This window comes from Diospyros lotus, chromosome 4 (assembly GCF_014633365.1).
Source record: "Diospyros lotus cultivar Yz01 chromosome 4, ASM1463336v1, whole genome shotgun sequence".
Lineage (NCBI taxonomy): Eukaryota > Viridiplantae > Streptophyta > Magnoliopsida > Ericales > Ebenaceae > Diospyros > Diospyros lotus.
Window position 1 is genome coordinate 20,914,669 of NC_068341.1, and position 19,524 is coordinate 20,934,192.

At 38.8% G+C, this 19,524-nt stretch overlaps 2 protein-coding genes across 5 annotated transcripts in view; both read left to right on the forward strand.

The window, feature by feature from the left end:
- Positions 1–12,832, forward strand: part of LOC127799231 (zinc finger CCCH domain-containing protein 55-like) — a 30,437-nt gene extending 17,605 nt beyond the window's left edge. For all 4 annotated transcript variants that reach the window (XM_052333050.1, XM_052333053.1, XM_052333052.1 and 1 more), the window contains 4 exons: positions 9,092–9,279; positions 9,349–9,533; positions 9,786–12,204; positions 12,517–12,832. In XM_052333050.1, coding sequence (XP_052189010.1) covers positions 9,092–9,279; positions 9,349–9,533; positions 9,786–12,204; positions 12,517–12,549 — 2,825 coding nt within the window. In that variant the 3' untranslated portion in view covers positions 12,550–12,832. The remainder of the gene's footprint in view (positions 1–9,091; positions 9,280–9,348; positions 9,534–9,785; positions 12,205–12,516) is intronic.
- A 1,632-nt stretch (positions 12,833–14,464) lies between these two features.
- LOC127798816 (uncharacterized) overlaps positions 14,465–19,524 on the forward strand; it is a 63,046-nt gene continuing 57,986 nt past the window's right edge. Inside the window, exon 1 of the mRNA XM_052332433.1 lies at positions 14,465–14,779. Within this exon, the coding sequence (XP_052188393.1) occupies positions 14,503–14,779 (277 nt within the window). The 5' untranslated portion in view covers positions 14,465–14,502. The remainder of the gene's footprint in view (positions 14,780–19,524) is intronic.

Consider the following 19,524-nt stretch of genomic DNA (forward strand, 5'->3'; position numbering starts at 1 on the left):
GAAAATAGTTGGTTGCAAGTGGATATTTACAGTGAAGTATAATGTTGATGGTAGAATTGAGAGGTACAAGGCAAGGTTGGTTGCACAAAGTTTTACCCAAGCCTATGGTATAGACTATAAAGAGACTTTTGCCCCTGTAGCTACGTTGAACTCCATTAGAGTATTATTTTCTATGGCTGCAAATTTGGATTGGGAACTTCATCACTTGGGCATAAAAATGTTTTCTTGAATGGAAGGTTGGAAGAAGAAGTTTACATGCAAATACCTCTTGGTTTTGAATCAGCTACAAATCGAGATAAAGTATGCAAACTAGAGATTGCCTTTATGGTCTAAAGCAGTCACCTAGGGCATGGTTTACAAAGTTTAGTGCAACTATTAAGACTCTTGGGTACCAACATGATATGGAACATCCAGCCCATAAGAGTCCGAAAGAAGCTAGATAAGCCTTTTGATTTCCTACTGTTACAATTAGGAGCACTAGGATTACTCAATCTCTTGCCAATTACAACCGCACACACACCTGAAACAATCCCAACAGTAGAAACGTAAATTAGAATTGAAACATAAATGAAAGTAGAGTAAGAGACATGCAAACCACACGATGGAACACAGAGATTTATCTTGGTTCAAATTGCAAAATGCAATCCTACATCCATCCTTAGATCCCGAGAGCAATCCACTAGAAATCTTTCAAGAATCAGTACACAAGAGTCCCTCACGAGTACAGAATGAAAACCAAGATCACAAAGGCTATCTCTTTAGACTTTTCTCTCAATTACTTGCACTCGTACACAATTATGAATGATACCGCGACTACCCACATATGTCTCCTATTTATAGACAAATTAGGACAGTAATTACAAGGCTTTAAACTAGACTACACAAAGTCTAATATACCCCTCATACATACAACTTAAGTTAGTCTCTCCCTAACTTAGTTTATTTAAGCCGCTTGAATCACTTAAGTTAGTCTATCCCTAACTTAGTTTATTTAAGTCGCTTGAATCACTCTTGTATTCCCCTGATTCCTTCCAAGTCTTCTAGAATATACTCGATGCAAAACACAACACCTACTACAATTAGAATGTCATTTAGTTTTCCTATTACAATTAGGATTTCCTATTTTCCTACTGTAATTAGGATTTCCTATTGCAATTAGGATTTCAGTTTTAGTTTTCTACTTCAATTAGAATTTCAATTTTCTACTTTAGTTAGGATTTGACTTTGTTTTTCTCTTCCCGATTCAGCTAGGAATTCCTTTTCCGAGTGAATTAAGGTTTAGGGGCAGCCTATAAATATTCTTGTTCTAAGTATTAGAAAGTAGCTTTAGAATAATATCAAATTTCTTATCTTAAATTTGATTTTGTCTTTAGTTTCAACGTGAAATTGGTTTAAATCGCTTCCTACGTCGCATCAGTTGGTATCAGAGTAGGGAAGCTCGCGCAGTTCGATGGACGGTGATGACAACGTTTGTGGCGGCGATTTTGTTGGCTGTGATCGAGGAATTGAAGCCTCAAATCCTAGGCTGCATTGAAGGACATGGAGAACAGGATAGATCTCTGATTCCAGTGCCTAGAGTGGCATTTTGAAGAGATGGCAGATCGCCTAGATGCCTTAGCTAGTGCTAATAGAGATTAAGAAAATGAGGTGCTACTTGCAGGAGATGAAGTTGCTCATGCGTGCGGTGGTCGTTTAGGTAGACTTGGTCCTGCAAATCGATGAAGGTAGTCTGCCTATGATGATGATATAGAAGTTGAAGACTCAGTGGAACGTGTGAGAAATTATTGCAGGAATAATCAATACAATCGAGGTGACCAGAGAAACGCTTACGGGGACAAAGATGAGTTTAAGTTGAAGGTAGACATTCCATACTTAGTGGTAATCTAAATATCAAAGAATTCCTAGACTAGATTGCTGAAATTGACGGGTTCTTTGAATATATGGAAATACCTGAAGATAGGAGAGTAAAGCTAGTGGTGTGTCGATTAAAAGGGGTGCTTCCGTCTGGTGGAATAGAGAGCAAAACCAAAGGGAAAGAGAGGGTAGACCTCCAATTCGAGCCTAGTTTCGAATGAAGCAACTATTAGAAAGAGATTTTCTTCCTTTTGATTATGATCAGATTTTATTTCAACGATATTAGCAATATCAAAGATGTCGACAGGGACAATGGATTGTCCATGAATATACCGTTGAATTTATTAGGCTATCAAAGCGGAATGACTTAAGAGAAAGTGAGGGACAACAAGTGGCTAGGTACCTAGAAGGTTTAAAGGCAGCCATCAAAGACCGTATAAGGGTACAGGTGTTGCGAACTCTAGTTGAAGCCAAGAATATAGCGTTGAAGGTAGAGTTGATGTTGCAGGAAAAGGCATGGACTGATTATTTACGTAAGATGTATGCTCATTAATACAAAGCAATAGCTGATAAAGACAGTACATAATAGTCCCAAGGAAATCAAGTCCATGTTGACCGATATAGGGAGGATAAGGTTGATAAGGTTGTAGGTAAGCAGAAGGTCACAAAAGTGAAGGAGTCACAAAAAGGGCTTAACCCCTATGCAAGACCTACCTCAGGAAAGTGTTTTAGGTGTAACCAACCAAGATATCGATCGAATGAATGTCCTCAAAGCAAGGCAGTCCACATAGTTGAACATGGAGAAGAGGAAGATGATGTCGAGATATGCAACCCCAATGGAGAGGATATTGAGTACAAAGATGACCATGGTGATAATGTTTTGAGCTATGTGGTTCAACGAACAATGCTGGCACCTAAGACAGAAGATCCTAGCCAGTGTCATCAACTGTTTCAAACTAGGTGTACTATTAAAGGCTGGGTGTTTGATGTTATAATTGATAGTGGCAGCAAGAGAACATTATAGGGAGACAAACGGTGGAGAGCTTGCGATTACCCGTTGAGAAACATCCTGCTCCTTATACTATTGAGTGGATTAAAGCCGCAGAGAAGGTCCACATGACAGAATGCTATAAGGTCCCCTTTTCCATAGCCAAATATTGTGATATTGTGGATATGGATGCTTGTCATATTTTGTTGAGTAGACCTTGGTAGTCTGATGCAAATGCTCAGCATTCTGGGAGGAATAATGTGTATAAGTTCGAGAAGGAAGGAGTAAAGTACACTTTGGTACCACTTCGTCCTAAAACTTCTAAAGTGGAGGGGCGAACCTTCCTTACCATCACCCATTCTGAGCAAGAGATGGAGGAAGCAATTAAAGAATCCAAGGTGGTGCAATACGAGCATGAGTCCTTGTGCAATTCTGAATGAGTCCAAAAGAGAGAGAGATTTTGAAGGGGAAAGTGGAAGAGCCGTTGAGAGAGGGCCAAATTCAAGAGAGCATGAGTCCTTGTGCAATTCTAGCATTGTTGACTCCGAAGAAAGATGTTAGTTGGAGGATGTGTATAGATAGTAGAGCAATTAACAAGATAACTGTTGGGTACAAATTCTGAATTCCGAGATTGGATGACATGTTGGATAGATTGCATAGTGCTAAGTGGTTTTCAAAATTAGACTTGAGAAGTAGATATCATCAAATTCGAATTAGACTAGGAGATGAGTGGAAATTGGCCTTCAAGATTGAGGAGGGGTTGTATGAGTGGTTGGTGATGCCATTCGGGTTGACTATCGCCCCAAGCACATTCACGAGATTGATGAACCAGGTACTAAAACCTTTTATTGGAAAACTTGTGGTTGTATATTTTGATGATATTCTAATTTACAGTCGATCCGAGGAAGAGTACCTTTCGAGGGAAGTGCTAAAAATCTTGCAGGGGAATAAGCTGTATGTGAACTTGAAGAAGTGCAGTTTCATGACAGATAAACTCCTATTCTTTGGCTTTATTGTTAGTGCTGAAGGGATACAAGTAGATGAAGAAAAGATCCAAGCCATTAGAGAATGGCCAATCCCAAAAACTGTCACTAGGGTGCAAAGTTTCCATGGATTGGAAACTTTGTGTTTTATATGCAACTTTAGTAGCATTGCTGCACCCATAATCGAGTGTTTGAAGAAGGGGAAATTCCATTAGGGAGAGGAAGCCAACATTAGTTTTGTTGTGTTAAAAGAAAAGTTGTGTACTGCCCAGTGTTGGCGCTGCTAGATTTTGACAAGTTATTTGAAGTGAAATGTGATGCCAGTGGAGTAAGGATAGGGGCAGTCCTGTCTCAAGAGAAGAGGACCATAGCATACTTCAGTGAGAAGTTGAGTGAAGCAAGGTGGAAGTGGAGCACATATGGCAAGGAATTCTATTATGTCGTCCAAGCTTGGAAAATGTGGGAGCATTATCTGGTTGGGTGAGAATTTGTTCTGTACTTGGATCATGAAGCTTTGAAGCACTTGAATAGCCAGAAGAGAATCAGCAGTGATATGCACGTCAAGTGGTCTCAGTTTTTGCAAAAATTCTCTTTTAAACTAAAGCACAAGTTGGGAATGAAAAACAAAGTTGCGGATGCTTTAAGCAGATGAGCGAATTTATTGCTAACAATGAGCATAGAAGTTGTGGGTTTTGAACAACTAAAGGAGTTGTATGAGACAAGTGAGGATTTCCAAGTTCTTTGGGGGAAGTGCAACAGCAACGAACCTGTGATGATTTTCACATCCATGAGGGGTACTTGATGAAAGGAAATCAGCTTTGCATACCTCGTTCCACTCTAAGGGAAAAGCTGATTCGAGACTTACATGGGGGGGGGGGGGGGGGGGGGGGGTCTAGTTGGTCATCTTGGTCGTGATAAAACCATTGTTGCAGTTAGTGATCGTATTTATTGGCCACAATTATGGAGGGATGTAACTAGATTTGTGCAAAGGTGCTACATATGCCAAACTGCCAAGGGACAGTCGTAGAATACAGGGTTATACATGCCTTTACCTATTCTTGAAGCTATTTGGTAGGATCTATCGATGGATTTTGTGTTGGATTTACCACAAACTCAATGAGGTATGGACTTTTTTTTTGTTTTTGTTGATAGGTTCTCAAAGATGGCTCATTTCATCCCTTGCAAGAAGACTGCTGATGCGGATGGTATTGCTAAATTGTTCTTTAAAGAAGTAGTCCATTTATATTGAGTACCAAAAACCATCACTTCAGATAGAGACATCAAATTCCTTAGCCATTTTTGGAACTTTATGGAAGATGTTCGATTCTTCATTGAATTTCAGTAGTATGACCCACTCTCAAACAGATGGACAAACAAAAGCAGTGAACAAAACTCTGGGCAACCTCATTCGAAGCATCTGTGGTGACAGGCCCGGATAATGGGATTTAGCACTGGCGCAGGCAGAATTTGTTTACAACAGTGCTATTCACAGTGCCACAGGACAATCACCATTGTCAGTCATGTATCAGAAGACACAGCAACATGCTTTGGATCTAATCAAACTACCAAAGGATCTAGGAGTCAATGTAGCCGCTCAGAATATGGCAGAACAGTGGTAGACAGTGCAAGATGTGAAGCAGAAGCTACAACAAGCTAACTCTAAGTACAAACAAGCTGCTAATCGACATTGTAAAGAGAAGTTGTTTTCAGTCAGAGACGATGTGTTGGTGTTTCTGCGAAAGGAGATATTTCCAGCAGGCACTTACAGCAAATTACAACCCAAGAAATATGGTCCTTACAAGATTTTGTTTTTCTACTGCAATTAGGCTTTCCTATTGCAATTAGGATTTCAGTTTTAGTTTTCTACTTCAATTAGAATTCCAGTTTTCTACTTTAGTTAGGATTTAACTTTGTTTTTCTCTTCCTGATTCAGCTAGGAATTACTTTTCCTAGTGAATTAAGGTTTAGGATTAACCTGTAAATATTCTTTTTCTAAGTATTAGAAAGCAACTTTAGAATAATATCAGATTTCTTCTCTTAAATTCGATTTCGTCTTCAGTTTCAACGTGAAACTGGTTTAAATTGCTTCCTACGCTGCGTCACAAGAAGAACAGGTTGATCGCACCTTGTTTATCAGGCAAACTGAAAATGAGAAAAAGTCAATTCTAATAGTATATGTGGATGATATGATTCTTACAGGTGGTGATGCTGCAGGAATCCAACAATTAAAAGATTGTCTACAAGCTGAGTTTAAAGTTAAAAACCTTGGAACACTTAAATATTTCCCTAGCATGGAAGTAGCGAGTAAAAAAGGTATATTTATAACTCAGAGGAAACATGCTCTAGACCTTCTCATTGAAACCGAGAAACTAGGCTGCAAACCTGCAAGCGCTCCTTTGGAACAGAATTGTAAATCAAGGAGCATAGAAATTGATCATCTCATGGATAAGGCTAGATACCAAAGACTAGTAGGTAAATTGATTTGTCTATCTCTCACAAGACTAGATATTGCCTTTAATGCGAGTGTTGTAAGTCAGGTTATGCATGCTCCTATACAAAGACATCTAGATGCAGTAAATCATATTTTTAGGTATCTCAAGGGTACACCAAGGGTCTATTATTCAAAAAATGTGACAACTGAAAAATTGAATGCTATGCCAATGTAGATTGGTCAAGATCAGTGGAAGACAGTGAGTACTGCTGGATACTGCACTAAGTTATGGGGTAACCTAGTCACTTGGAGGAGCAAAATGCAGTCAGTAGTGGCTAGAAGCAGCACCGAAATAGAGTATAAAGCAATTGTCTAAGGAATATGTGAAATAATCTGGTTGGAAAGACTATTACACGACTTAAGAATATCACGGGATGGACCCATGAAGCTATACAGGACAACAAATCAGTTATTAGTATAGTTCATAATCCAATTTAGCATGATAGGATGAAGCATGTAAGGATTGACAAAACACTTCATTAAGACTAAAATTGAAAAAGGAACAATTATCTTGTCATACATTCCTACTCAAGTTCAAGAGGCTGATATCCTAACCAAAGCAATGTCTAGACCAGGTTTTGAAGTATTAATTCGCAAGCTGGGAATGATTGATATCTATTCATCAATTTCAGGGGGAGTGTTGGAATACCTTGAATAAAGAATAAATTGAGAGAGTATATATTAAAAGAGTGCAGCTGTAAATCATAGATTGATAGATGATTGATTAGAGTAATTATAGGGATTGTATAAAAGTCAGAACTTTCTAGTTTGTAGGATTGTCTAATTCCTTGATTGTACATTCTAGATGGTAAGTTTTTAGATCTTTCGCCTATATAATTCTGTACGGAAGGGTATTCCATATGAATCAAATTCTTCTTTCATCTGAAAACTACTTTCTGTTCACTTTTATTACCTGACACTTGGGCTCACCCTTGTCCCTCATGGGTTATACTGTGTCTATTAGTTAAACTAATTAGAACTGCCTTTTACATTTGAGAGCTCAAGTTAAAAATCAATAATGAAATAAAAGCAATATAGAATTATATCTATTGGTCGTCCCTTATTTTATATTTTTTTAATCTTATGAATTTTAAATTCCAAAGCTTTGGGAAAAAGGTTTTTGTTTATAAATATATATTTAGACTTTAATTATATTTATTGCCTATTACTTTAATATGCATATGTGTGGAAGATACTTATTATTTGGTGTATTGTCTCATGTCATGTCTTAATTTTTTAAATTTAATGCATTGGTATGTCCATGTCCTCTGTATGTACTCTGTATCCTGGGAATTTGTGGCTATCAGTAGCAAGAAGCAGGCTTCATGGCTTGTATTGCAATGATAGCAGTGTTCATGTTGTAAAAATCAGAATTTGAAGTGCTGCAATGAAACAGTAGTGCAGCTTAAGCTCCTACTGTGATTGTGGGATCAAAATCCTCACATACGGTTAGTAACCAACATTGTAAACTAACTTTTTGCATTAATATTTGGTTGGCTGGTATGATCATAAGAACAGTGAACTGCCTACTACTAGTATTATTGTGCTTGTGGTGATCTTTTAATTATTCGAGTTGCCTTGATTTCTGATGGTTTCAGTTGAATCTGCAGATAGTTGACTTTGTTAGGTAGCCTTCTTCTTCATTATATACAATGTGTGCGTTTTACATCCATGGTCTGGCTCCCATAGAGGAGTGCATGAATATATTATGAGTTCGTAGTCAGTAGAGTATTGTCAAATAAGGATTTGCATTATAACCAATGCCAAGCTAGTTTAAAGAGGAGAGAGGTGAATGAAACTATTTGGTGCACTGGGTAGTCATCAAGCAGAGAATTAGGTTCCAGGGTAGCTTTAAGTTTTGCCCATGTGTTACTTATTTTTGGATTTTAAAATAGTGGCATCTTTAGAGGTGATACTGATGCAGGAAAAATTGGAAGCTAGGTCAGTGATCTGACAACAGTTGTCTATTCCCAGTTGCATTTTTTGGGCATTTGGAATCAAAATGACCAAGGAGGTGCCACTATTTCAAATTTTAGCCCTCTAAGATCATTTGATTGGCTCATTGGCTTGTTGGAGAAGGAAGCAGGTGGTGGCTGCTACTTGGAAATGCTGTTCATCATGTAGGATGGAGCTATATTTCCCTTACATAGTGAATGACAATGTCAGTTTACATAATAATAAAATATCAATTCTAGTTTGATAGGAATCTATACTATTGACAAAATCTGACAGTATAAATAAATGCTGTATATCTTTTTTCATGCATGTGCTGTTTTGTTTAACTTTCATTGATCTTTATGATAATGGAAGTTTCCTATTAAAAAATTGGCATAAGATGAGTTTCTTTTGTTTATCATGTCTGCGTTACTTGCTTTGGAGGAACAGACATAAATTTTAGCTACTTCTTGAATTATGTTAATATTTCTGTTTGGTGCATCTGTTCACTTATGGACTTTAAATGTTGTTGCTTATTATAGCTTTTTAAGAAATACTTCATATTATTCTATTTAGATGTTTTCTTCTTATGGATTTTACACTCTTCTTGGGTAAAAATATAGACATATTTATGGTGATTGAGAGTGCGAATTGGCATAATAACCCCAACTTTACTGTTTCCTCTTCAATTGTTCACAATCATTTGGGGTGCAATTTTTTGTTATATTTCTCCGAAGAATGAGTGAAAAAACATGTGCACCAACAAAGAAAGATAACATGGTACAAACAAGAAAAAGATTTATTAATATCTTCTGAAAATTGACTTCACTTCTTGTCCAGCTTCTACTGCATCTTGGTGGAGAGAATATAGGCTACTCCGGCATAGCTTTACAAGATACGGAATGAGTGGGGCTTCTAGAAAGCGCAAGTCTCTGTGGGATAGGGATACGAAAGAAGAACCTCAGATTCAGGCTCAAGTCGGTGAAAAGAATCCTTGGCATGGGGAAGAAAGCTATTCCAGTCTTCAGGTTAGTCATGACTCAAAATGATTAATTTGGAAGGCAATGATGTTCAAGTTAAAAGATTGTTCTTTGCAGCCATCCTGGCAAGGACCACAAGGAAACAATGGCCAGAAAGATGACAACAGAGACCTGAATGATGTTGTGGGAACTGGAAGGACTTGTGATGGGGATAAGAGCTATCGTATGTCTCCTGGCTTCCATGCACCGGGACAGCAAAGCCTAGGCTATTCCCATGAAAAAAGTTGGAGCCAGTCCCACAGGTTTGTGACTTTAGGAACTTGATATAACTCCAAGAAATGAGTTTATGTGAGTGTCTCCACTTTTTTTTCCCCCAAAATATGTTGTTAGTTTTATACCCAGTTTATTTTTCCTCGATAAGTTTCTTCAGTTTTCCCCCTCATTTGAAGTGGACTTTGCTTATTGATTGTAATCCTGATTAATCATAATATTGGCTATTGCCTCAGTCTGATGACCTTTGGCATATTTATACTGCCTTGTTATTTGGAAATCAGATACAGGAGGAGTAGGAGCAGAAGCCTGAGCAAGAGTAGGAGTAGAAGCAGGAGCAGCAGCAGGAGCAGGAGCAGAGGGAGAGGCAGGGACAGGAGTCGGAGCCATAGCAGAGGCAGGAGCAGGGACTGGGGAAGGGGCAGGAGCAGGAGCAGGAGCCCACTTGGTGACTATAGACGAGAATCACATAGATTGAATGACAACCGAAGTAGGTTTCCACCATCATCTCAATTGTGTAGAGACTATGCAGCAGGAAAATGTAGAAGAGGCAGTCAGTGTAGGTACCTTCATCAGGATAATCTCAATCACAAGGATGGGGAACGATTAGAGAAAGAACAGACAGACAGATGGAGAAGTAGACAGGAAGATGGGCGAAATCGTTATGATGGAGAGAAGGATGAGTTCTTGAGGAATACTGGCAAACCTGCAATGATTTGTATTGATTTTCTAAAAGGTAGGTGCCACAGGGGATCATCATGCAGATATCCTCATCATGATGCTACTGGTGATAACAAAGATAGAAGCAATAAATATTCATCATCTGATCATGGTTACAAGCGACAACCGCGCAAGAGTACTCCCTGCAAGTATTTTTTGATGGGAAAATGCCAGAGGGATGACTGTAGGTTTTCTCATGATGATCCAGCACATGGTAACCTTGAAGGAAAGCCACTCGATGATAAGTGGGGCCGTGATTTTGATAACATGAATAAACCATTGAATGGTTCAGAATGGGGTGCACCAACTTCTGTCTTGGACACTGCAGTGAACACTGGGTCCGGTAATACTGGAAAAGGGTCTTCAATAACTGCTGAGAAGTATGCTGATAATGCATGGGGCCATAGTTTGGATGAGAATAACAAACAATGGAATGGTCCAAAATGGAGTGATGTAGCTGGTGTTTCAGGGTCTGCAAAGTCTTCTTGCTGGGGTGATAATAATGTTGAAAATGTGGATTTAACTAATCTGATGAATGCTGAGAAACATGTTAGTAAATGGGATCAAAATTTGGATGATGAGAGCAGAATGCTAGGGGGTACAGTATGGAAGGATAAGACTGGTGAGACATATGAAAATGCATCCTCTAACTGGGGGACTGGTAGTAATATTGTGAAGATGGGTGTTAGTCTATCGGAGAACATGGATAAATCATTTGATAGAGAAAATCTCCCACTTCCTCCTCATTTGCAACCTCAAACTCCATATGCAACCTCAAAGAATGTTCTTGAACAAAAGATATTGCCAGGAGCTTCAGGCCAGCAGCTTGGTACCGTAGTCATGCACTCGGTGTTTCCTGTAAATTCCCAGATACTGCAGCACCATAGTAAGATAGGGGACAGTGATGATTCTAACTCAGTCACCAAAGCAAACATCAGCGGAAATGCTAGACATCCTAATCTTGTGCCTGGAGAGAGTATAATTCAAAATGCTGATAATTTTGGCTCTCTAACACCAAGTTTTGCTGGAATCAGTCAAACTCAGCATGGTACTTCTGGAAACCCCACAAATGGGCATAATATTGATTTGAATGGCCCGGCGCAACAGAATTTCTTTTCTTCCAATCTTCAAATACAGGCACAAATTCAGCATGGAGAATCTGCCAAAACAATAAATAATCCGGGATTGCATCAGAGCATTATGAACAGTGAGCAGGTTGGGCAAATAACAAAATTTCCAGCATCTCTAACTCAGATATTAGGGAATGGGCAACTTCCTCAGCTATATGCCGCACTGAATCCCCCAAATTCCAGGGAATTGGTGTCTTCTCATCCTGATTCTGTGAGTCTTCCACCTCCCACTACTTTAGTGGGCTCTCAGCATGTTCCACCTGCTGTGTCCCAGGAACAATATGATCCTGTAGGTAACAGCATTGAAACCAATAAACCCAGCAACTCCAATCAACCCCCTGGATTTTTGTTAAACCGTGTTGAGCAGAAAAATCAAATGCTTTTGGAACGACCATCTCCATCATCTGCTGTTGGGGTCGACTCTGCCAATCTCCACAATAATGGCTGCCCTGACGATAATCACCACAGAAGTCCGGAGTTGGGACAGCAGAAGGCAACTGAAAATTCACAAATTGAGGAAGAAAATAAAACAGAAGATGAGAAATGCAAGCAAGAGCCTGAAAAATCTTGTCAAGGAAATGTGGACTCAGACGTTAAGGTTGAGGACGGCACTAATGGGAAGGATGAAAAGGCAATGCGGTTATTTAAAATTGCACTTGTGGAGTTCGTTAAGGAGATTCTAAAGCCCAAATGGAAGGAAGGCCAGATGAGCAGGGAAGTTCACAAAACCATAGTAAAGAAGGCGGTTGATAAAGTGACCAGCACAATTCAGGGTGCCAACATCCCAAAAACGCAAGAAAAAATAGACCAATACCTCTCATATTCGAAAACCAAGCTTACCAAACTTGTTGAGGTAAGTTCTTATTTGGTTCTCTATCCTGAGTCTACACGTTTCTTGTGGCCAAACTAATACATAAGTCATCCTCTAGTCCATTCTATTCTATTGCCTCGGTCTTCGGTCCAATGATTTTTTATTATCTTCTCTTGTATGGAATCAAACTGGGGAAATGATTTCTTCATGAATTTTAGCATTGGCATAATTGGTGTTGCTTTTCATAACTGAGTTACTTATTTGCAATGATTTTCAAGAATTTGGGATGGAATTGGGGCTTGGCAAATTATAGTGTGATATTGATGAAGCTTTTGATATTTCCTCTTCATGCAGGCCTACACAGAGAGACTTCTGAAGAGTTCTTAGAATGGCCAGTGCTGCGCTGCTCTGCTCAGGCTTTTTGCCCCTTACCTTAGTTGTATTGGACATTTAGTTTTCTTTTGTGCATTCGTGGGTTCTCTGAAGCCGCTTCTCTTAATTTCTCTGCCTCTGCCACTCTGCCACTGCCACTGCCACTGCCACTGTCAGCCTCAAGCCTGTCTTTATAATTATGTGATATTATTACTATTATTCTGTTTAGTGCTCTCCAACTTGTAGATATTTCGTATGACTGACAAATGATGAAGACTTAACCAAGTAGGCTTCTTTTTGTGTTTTGTTATTTTTAAATTTGTGTGTGTTTTCTTCATTTTACATTCATGGGGGTTACACTTTTGCTTTGCTTTCTCATGATTTTGCTGTTGGTCTTCCATGTTTTGGTTTGGAAGGAAGAATAGGAAGCGTTGCCAAGTATTGGATTTAGATAATGTTGGGGGTTAGTTTGGTAAAAAGCTCATTAGTATTTAAATGACCATTGAATATTATTATTAGCGTCTTCTTATAATAATATAGATATATAGTAAAATGGATGAAATAGAATAGAGATGGGTATGAATTAGCTAGCTCAAATGGACTTTGTCTTTTGAGTTTATATTCCCAATTATAAGAATGTATACCAAATCTTTAATTAAACTATTTATAATAATAAAACAAACCAAAACTATATTATAAAATTGTGATTAAATCGAAATCATACTGTAAATCATAAGAAAAACCAATTAACTGATTTAGTCCCGCAATTTGAATCAAACTTATGCACACGCGTAGTAGTTATCTTTCATTGAATTATTATTAAAAATTAAAGTTACTCATTAGATTTGATTTGAAATACTACAAGTAAAATTATAACTATTTAATAAGAGTTTTTGAGTTTAACAGAGTCTTTAAACAAAAGGATAATTATATTAACACACTTGAGGTTTGCTACATTATACAATTTTTTTTTATTATTCTTAAATCATTTTTAATTTAATAGAGACATACTTAAAGATCTAAATCCTATAGAGAATTTTTTTTTGTAAAAATAGTTAATACTAATGATGTACACTAGTGAAAAACTCAAAATAATCCAACTTTAAAAATTGAACCCCAATAAAAGGGAGGTCCAAAGGGCAAACCAAGGGTTAGGTTTGCCTCAAACTCCTATAACAACTCAAAAAGTACACTAATAGAAACCAGGGCCCAAGCTTGAGCCAATAATCAATCCATCTTGCCAATTTTATATAAAGTTATCTTGATTATATTTATTATACGTATTGCTTTTATGACACCTAACAATTTGTATATAATATTTATTATATCAATATTATATTATTTTTAAACATAATATTTAACTTGAGAGTTGAAGAATGAATTGAGAATTAGATTTAGTGCTCATTTCACACGAAAAAAGTCAATTTGAGACGTAGTTAGCCCCCAAAATTATTAGAACTACCTCAATATCACAAATAAATCGAAAAAAATATGAAGACATTGTGAATTAGACGATAATCTAACTTTTTAAACATTTTTAAATATACTTTTTCAAGAATATATAAAACTATTCATAAAGTTGCAGCTTAAAAAAGAATTCATTTAAGAAGTTTTAGGTATTTAAAATTATCATTTAAAGTTAACTTTTTGATACTTAAATCTCTTTAAATATTTTTTTTTGAACTTGCTATTTCATGAACATTTTTATTAAAGAAATTTAAAGTTGATAAGAAATTTAATAATGTATATATATTTATAACATACATTAAATATAATAAACCGCATAAGATTTTGTATGAAAATGACCTAAAATGACTTTAAATTTGGGTAGACGAAAAAGAAAAAATCATCACCAGCTGCACGTGACAAGCACGAACATAAAACGACGCCATATAAGACCGCGAATCGTCTTAAAAAAACACAGCTTCGCTCGGGGAGAGAGAGAGAGAGAGAGCAAACTGCGAAGAAATGGATTTAAGTATTTGTGGGTTGAGAGAAGCCTCTGGGGCTTTGAGTTCAACAGCTGCTTCGATTTACGGTTATGGCTTCCTCAGAATCTCCACACACCCCCATAAGCCCTCATTTCGATTCTGGGAATTCCAGTATCCTGGAGTTTCGAACAAGCCTCTTCCCGTTCGCGCCAAGAAGAGGAACGCGCCTTCTAAGCCAGTTTTGAAGCCAACCATCATCGAAGAGGTGTCGGAGGACGATGAAGATGACCTTCTGTATCGTGATTTCGAAGATGGTAACCACCTCTTAATCCTGTAGTGGTTCAAGAGAGCAGTGGCAATTTCATTGCTAGACTCCAGTTTTGTTTGGCCTCGAGCAATTTCATGCTTTGGGATGTGTCCGTTCTCGAGTTCATTTTGATTTTATTTTTCAAGCTTCTAATTTTTTGGTTTTTGGTCCCAATTTTGGGCATGGTTTGTCGATACGGTAGCTCCATCATATAATACATTAATTTTTTGGAAGAGTAGTGGTCTACTAGGGGGTGTTTGGCTTATCGGTTTGACGGCTTATAAGTTACTAGTGAAGTTTAAACACTTTATACCTTATTTAGTTACATTTTTGTTAAAAATTAAAGAGACTGAACGCTGCTGAACTTAAACGCTATTTGATAGCGTTTTAGAAAAGCTCTCATAACTTTTCTCAAAATGATGTACATGAAAAATAGAGTTGATCAAGTATTTTACAATTTTGCCCTCTATCCCTCTGCCTTTCTCTCTTTCGTTGCCTCCATCTCCATCTCTTCTCCTTTGTCGCCTCCATTGTTGCCTCCAGCCCCATCGCCGTCACTGCCTTGCGTTCGTTGCCTCCAACTCCATTGCAGCTACTGCCTCCGCCTCCATCTCCATCTCCTTCGTTGCCTCCATTGTCACCTCCAGCCCCATCGTCGTCACCACCTCATCATGTTTGCCGCCTCCATCTCCATTGCGGTCGCTACCTCAATCCCTCTACCCTTCCCTCTTTATTTTTATATTTTATATGTATTGATAAAATATAAAAATAAAGAATTTTATATAATGTCTCAACATATATATTTAACATTTTTATGAATTAAATCTAAATTTAAACATAAAGTATTGTATTAATATATTTTTTAATAATTATATGTAATTTATTAATATGTAATGGTAAATATTTTATCAAGACATCAATTTATAATTTGTTTTTATTAAAAATTAGTATTTTTTATTAATTTTATTTGAATTATTCAACAACATGTTCATTTTAGTCTTTTTGTTAAGTTATGATAGTTTATCAGTTTTTTCAAATCAAATACATAATTATATAAATGACAACTTAAAACACATTTATCCGAACACGTTGTCGAATCTCTGATTCGACAAGGAGAATTCTCTTATATTTAGAGGAGAACTTGGCGAGAAAAATAAGAGAGGGGAGGGGAATTTTGAGAAATTAGGGAAGAATCGTGAAGAAAGAGAGAGAGAGAAATTTATAAGGAAATTTGAGAAGAGGCAATTCAATTGTATTGGATGCCTTAAAAGTGAGCTGGGGTTGAGTTTTTATACTTGTCCATCCCTTGCAGGAAGCTGGCGCCAAAAACGGTTGCCACTCCCGAATTCAAATTTAAATGTTCAACTACCTTACAAATGGTTACAGCCCCTATAGCTCTACTTTCCCCCGTATTACAGCTATACCCCTTAGGTACATGACAATTTCTCCCTCTTTAAGCTAATTCTTTTCTCCAAGAATGGAGAGCAAACTGGCCACACTAGGGAACTGTTGGAAGAGATCCGACAAATACTCTCAAGTGTTATTGTCGTGGTGCTGTGTTGACCACTGCACTAGCACTTGGATTAGGGGGGCCCCTTGCTGATAGGTCACCCTTCTGTCAAGAATGGCTATTGGCATGGCTGGGGGTTCTTCTTCTCCATGGAAGGGTGGAAGAGCTTGATTGACTGCCTGGGTTCCTGTTGACTTCTTCAGGAGGGACACATGGAACATAGGATGGATTTGTGTCCTTTCAGGTAGTTGTAGCTTGTAAGCTATCTGTCCACTCTTTAGATGATTGGGTAAGGGCCATATAAGTTTGGTAACCGGTTGCTTGGAGAGGGACTTCAAATGGGGTTGGCCGAGCTTGAGGTACACCTCCTCCCTTTCCTCGAACTCCCTTTCACTCCTCTTCCTGTCTGCCAACTACTTCATCTTGTTTTGGGCCTTGGCCAACTCCGTTTTTAGAACCTGTAGAGTATGTTGCCTGTGCTGCAAATAGGCATCCACGACTGCCACTGATGTTGGTTCCCTGATAGTTGGTAGGATATTAGGCTTGTAACCATACAACGCTTCAAAAGGGGTCATGCTAATAGAACGGTGGTGGTTGGAGTTGTACCACCACTGGGCCAAAGATAACCATTTGTGCCATCCCCTAGGTTGCACAAAGCAAAAACACCGCAAATACGTCTCCAGGCAATGGTTTACTCTCTCGGATTGCCCATCGGTCTCTAAGTGATAGGTGGTGGACATGTAGAGTTTAGAGCCTAGGGACTTCAAGAGCTCTTGCCAAAACAAGCTTATGAACACCTTGTCCCTATCGGACACAATTGTTTGGGGTACTCCATGCAATTTTACCACATTGTCCAGGAAAAGCTTGGCCTCCTCCTGAGTAGTGAAGGGGTGAGACAAGTTGAGGAAATGGCTAAATTTGGTCAGCCTATCAACCACCGCTAGGACACAATTCTTCCTTTCAGACCTGGGTAAGCCCTCTATAAAATCCATAGTGATGTTGGCCCATGCTTGGTCTGGGACGCCAAGGGGCTGGAGAAGTCCAAGTTGTGCCACGGACTCATGCTTGCATCTCTTTCATGTGTCACATTTCAAAACAAATTCCATAATTGATTTCTTCAAGCTAGGCCAATAGAACACCTGCTTCACCTTTTGGTAGGTGTTCTGAATCCAAGAGTGTCCCCCAAGGGGTGAATCATGTATGGTCTGTAGTATTTTATCCTTCAAGGCCTCACAATCCCCAATCACCAACCTTCCTCGATATCTAATCAGCCCATTAGTGTAGGTGTATCCCTGCTTACTGTTGCTGTCAATACTCAATTGCTCAATCAATTCCTTAGTCCATGGCCCTTTGTTATAGCTTGTTGCTACTTCCTGGTACCAGTCTGGTACCAAGGCAGAGATCACTGCACTTGACCCCTCCTCGTGACACCTTGATAAAGCATCTGCAGCCACGTTTTCTTTTTCCCTCCTAAATTGAATCACGTAGTTCTACTTCATTAATTTGATGCTGGAAATATGCTTAAATCAAGGGAGATTTGACTTTGATCCTAGAATATTCTAGAATTTATGTTTTATGTAAATATTATGTAAATATAATAAGTAAAAAATGAAAATTAGGATGTTGTCTATATTTAGTTTATTTCTTTCCTTCTTTGTTCATAATCCTCTCTTTAAAAGAGGATGTTGTTCTTGCTTATTCGAATCAATCAAGCTATATTATCCTTGATTAGTTCTAAGATGGTATCAGAGCCTCAGATTAAATCTCAACCATCCATTACCTAGGCCCTTTGCCCTTTGCCATACCTTGCGACTGTCAGAGCCTCTCTATTGGCCGCTGAAGCTCGGAGCTAGCCACTTTCAGTCAATCAGTTGCGGCCACCCAAATCGCCTAGCCGTCACTGCTCTCAGGACTACTGGTCACTGCTACCCAAGGTTGTCTTCTCTCCATTGTCAATCGCCAAGATCATTTCTACCTCCTGCGAGTGCAAGTTCTTTCTGGGCGAGATCGTTTCAACCGCCAGATCGTTTCAGGAAGGAGACGCCCACTTCGATTGGGTCTGTTGGGTTTGCTTCAGCCACCGATTGCTTGCGGCCTCACTTCGATTGGGTCTGTTGGGTTTGCTTCAGCCACCGATTGCTTGCGGCCTCTCTGCCTTGACCGCCTACTGCTTGCTTCAGCCACCGATTGCTTGCGGTCTCTCTGCCTCAGCCACCTACTGTCTTGGCCATCGTCCAAATCTTGGTAACCCTATTGTTCCTTCTTGTCTTTTTTTCCACTCCCAAGTGATAAGCTATGTTGGAAGTTACTTCTGAAACTACCCTAAACCCTATTGCTGCCTTCCAAACAAAAATTCACAACCCAGCCAAACCATTCTAGCACCTATTCTATCCAAATCACCACCATTCATTTAAATGGTGATAATTTTCTTCGTTGGTCTCAATCTGTTCGGATGTATATCCACGAGCAAGAAAAAATTGGCTACATCACGGGAGACAAGAAGGAACCTGCAATGGATGACCCAGCACATTCCATTTGGGATGCTGAAAATTCTATGGTCATGACTTGGCTGGTCAATTCTATAGATGAAGATATTAGTTCCAATTATATGTGTTATCATACTGCTAAGGAATTGTGGGATAATGTAAATCAGATGTACTCTGACCTGGGTAACCAATCTCAGGTTTTTGAGTTAACTCTGAAGCTGGGAGAGATTCGGCAATGAGATGATTCTGTTACTAAGTACTTCCATTCTTTGAAGAGATTATGGCAAGATCTTGACCTCTTCAACACTTATGAGTGGAAATCGACTGAAGATTGCAATCACTACAAGAAAATGGTTGAAGATGGTCGTATTTACAAGTTTCTTGCTGGTCTTAATATCGAATTTGATGAGGTGCGAGGGAGGATTATTGGCCAATCTCCCCTTCCTCCTATTGGTGAAGTATTTGCTGAGGTTAGAAAGGAAGAAAGCTGAAGGAGTGTCATGCTTAGCAAAAAAACTGTTGGTGAGTCGATTGAAAATTCTGCGTTGTTTACTGATTCTATTGCCTTCAAGGCTGCAAATTACTAGCGTAGGAGCAATGAATGGCCTCAGGTCTGGTGTGACCATTGCAACAAGCCACGCCATACTCGTGAGACCTGCTGGAAAATTCATGGCAAACCTGCAAATTGGAAGAGCAACAAGCAAGGAGACAAGGGCAGTAACCGTGGGGTCCCTATTACGAATGAGGTTGACACAA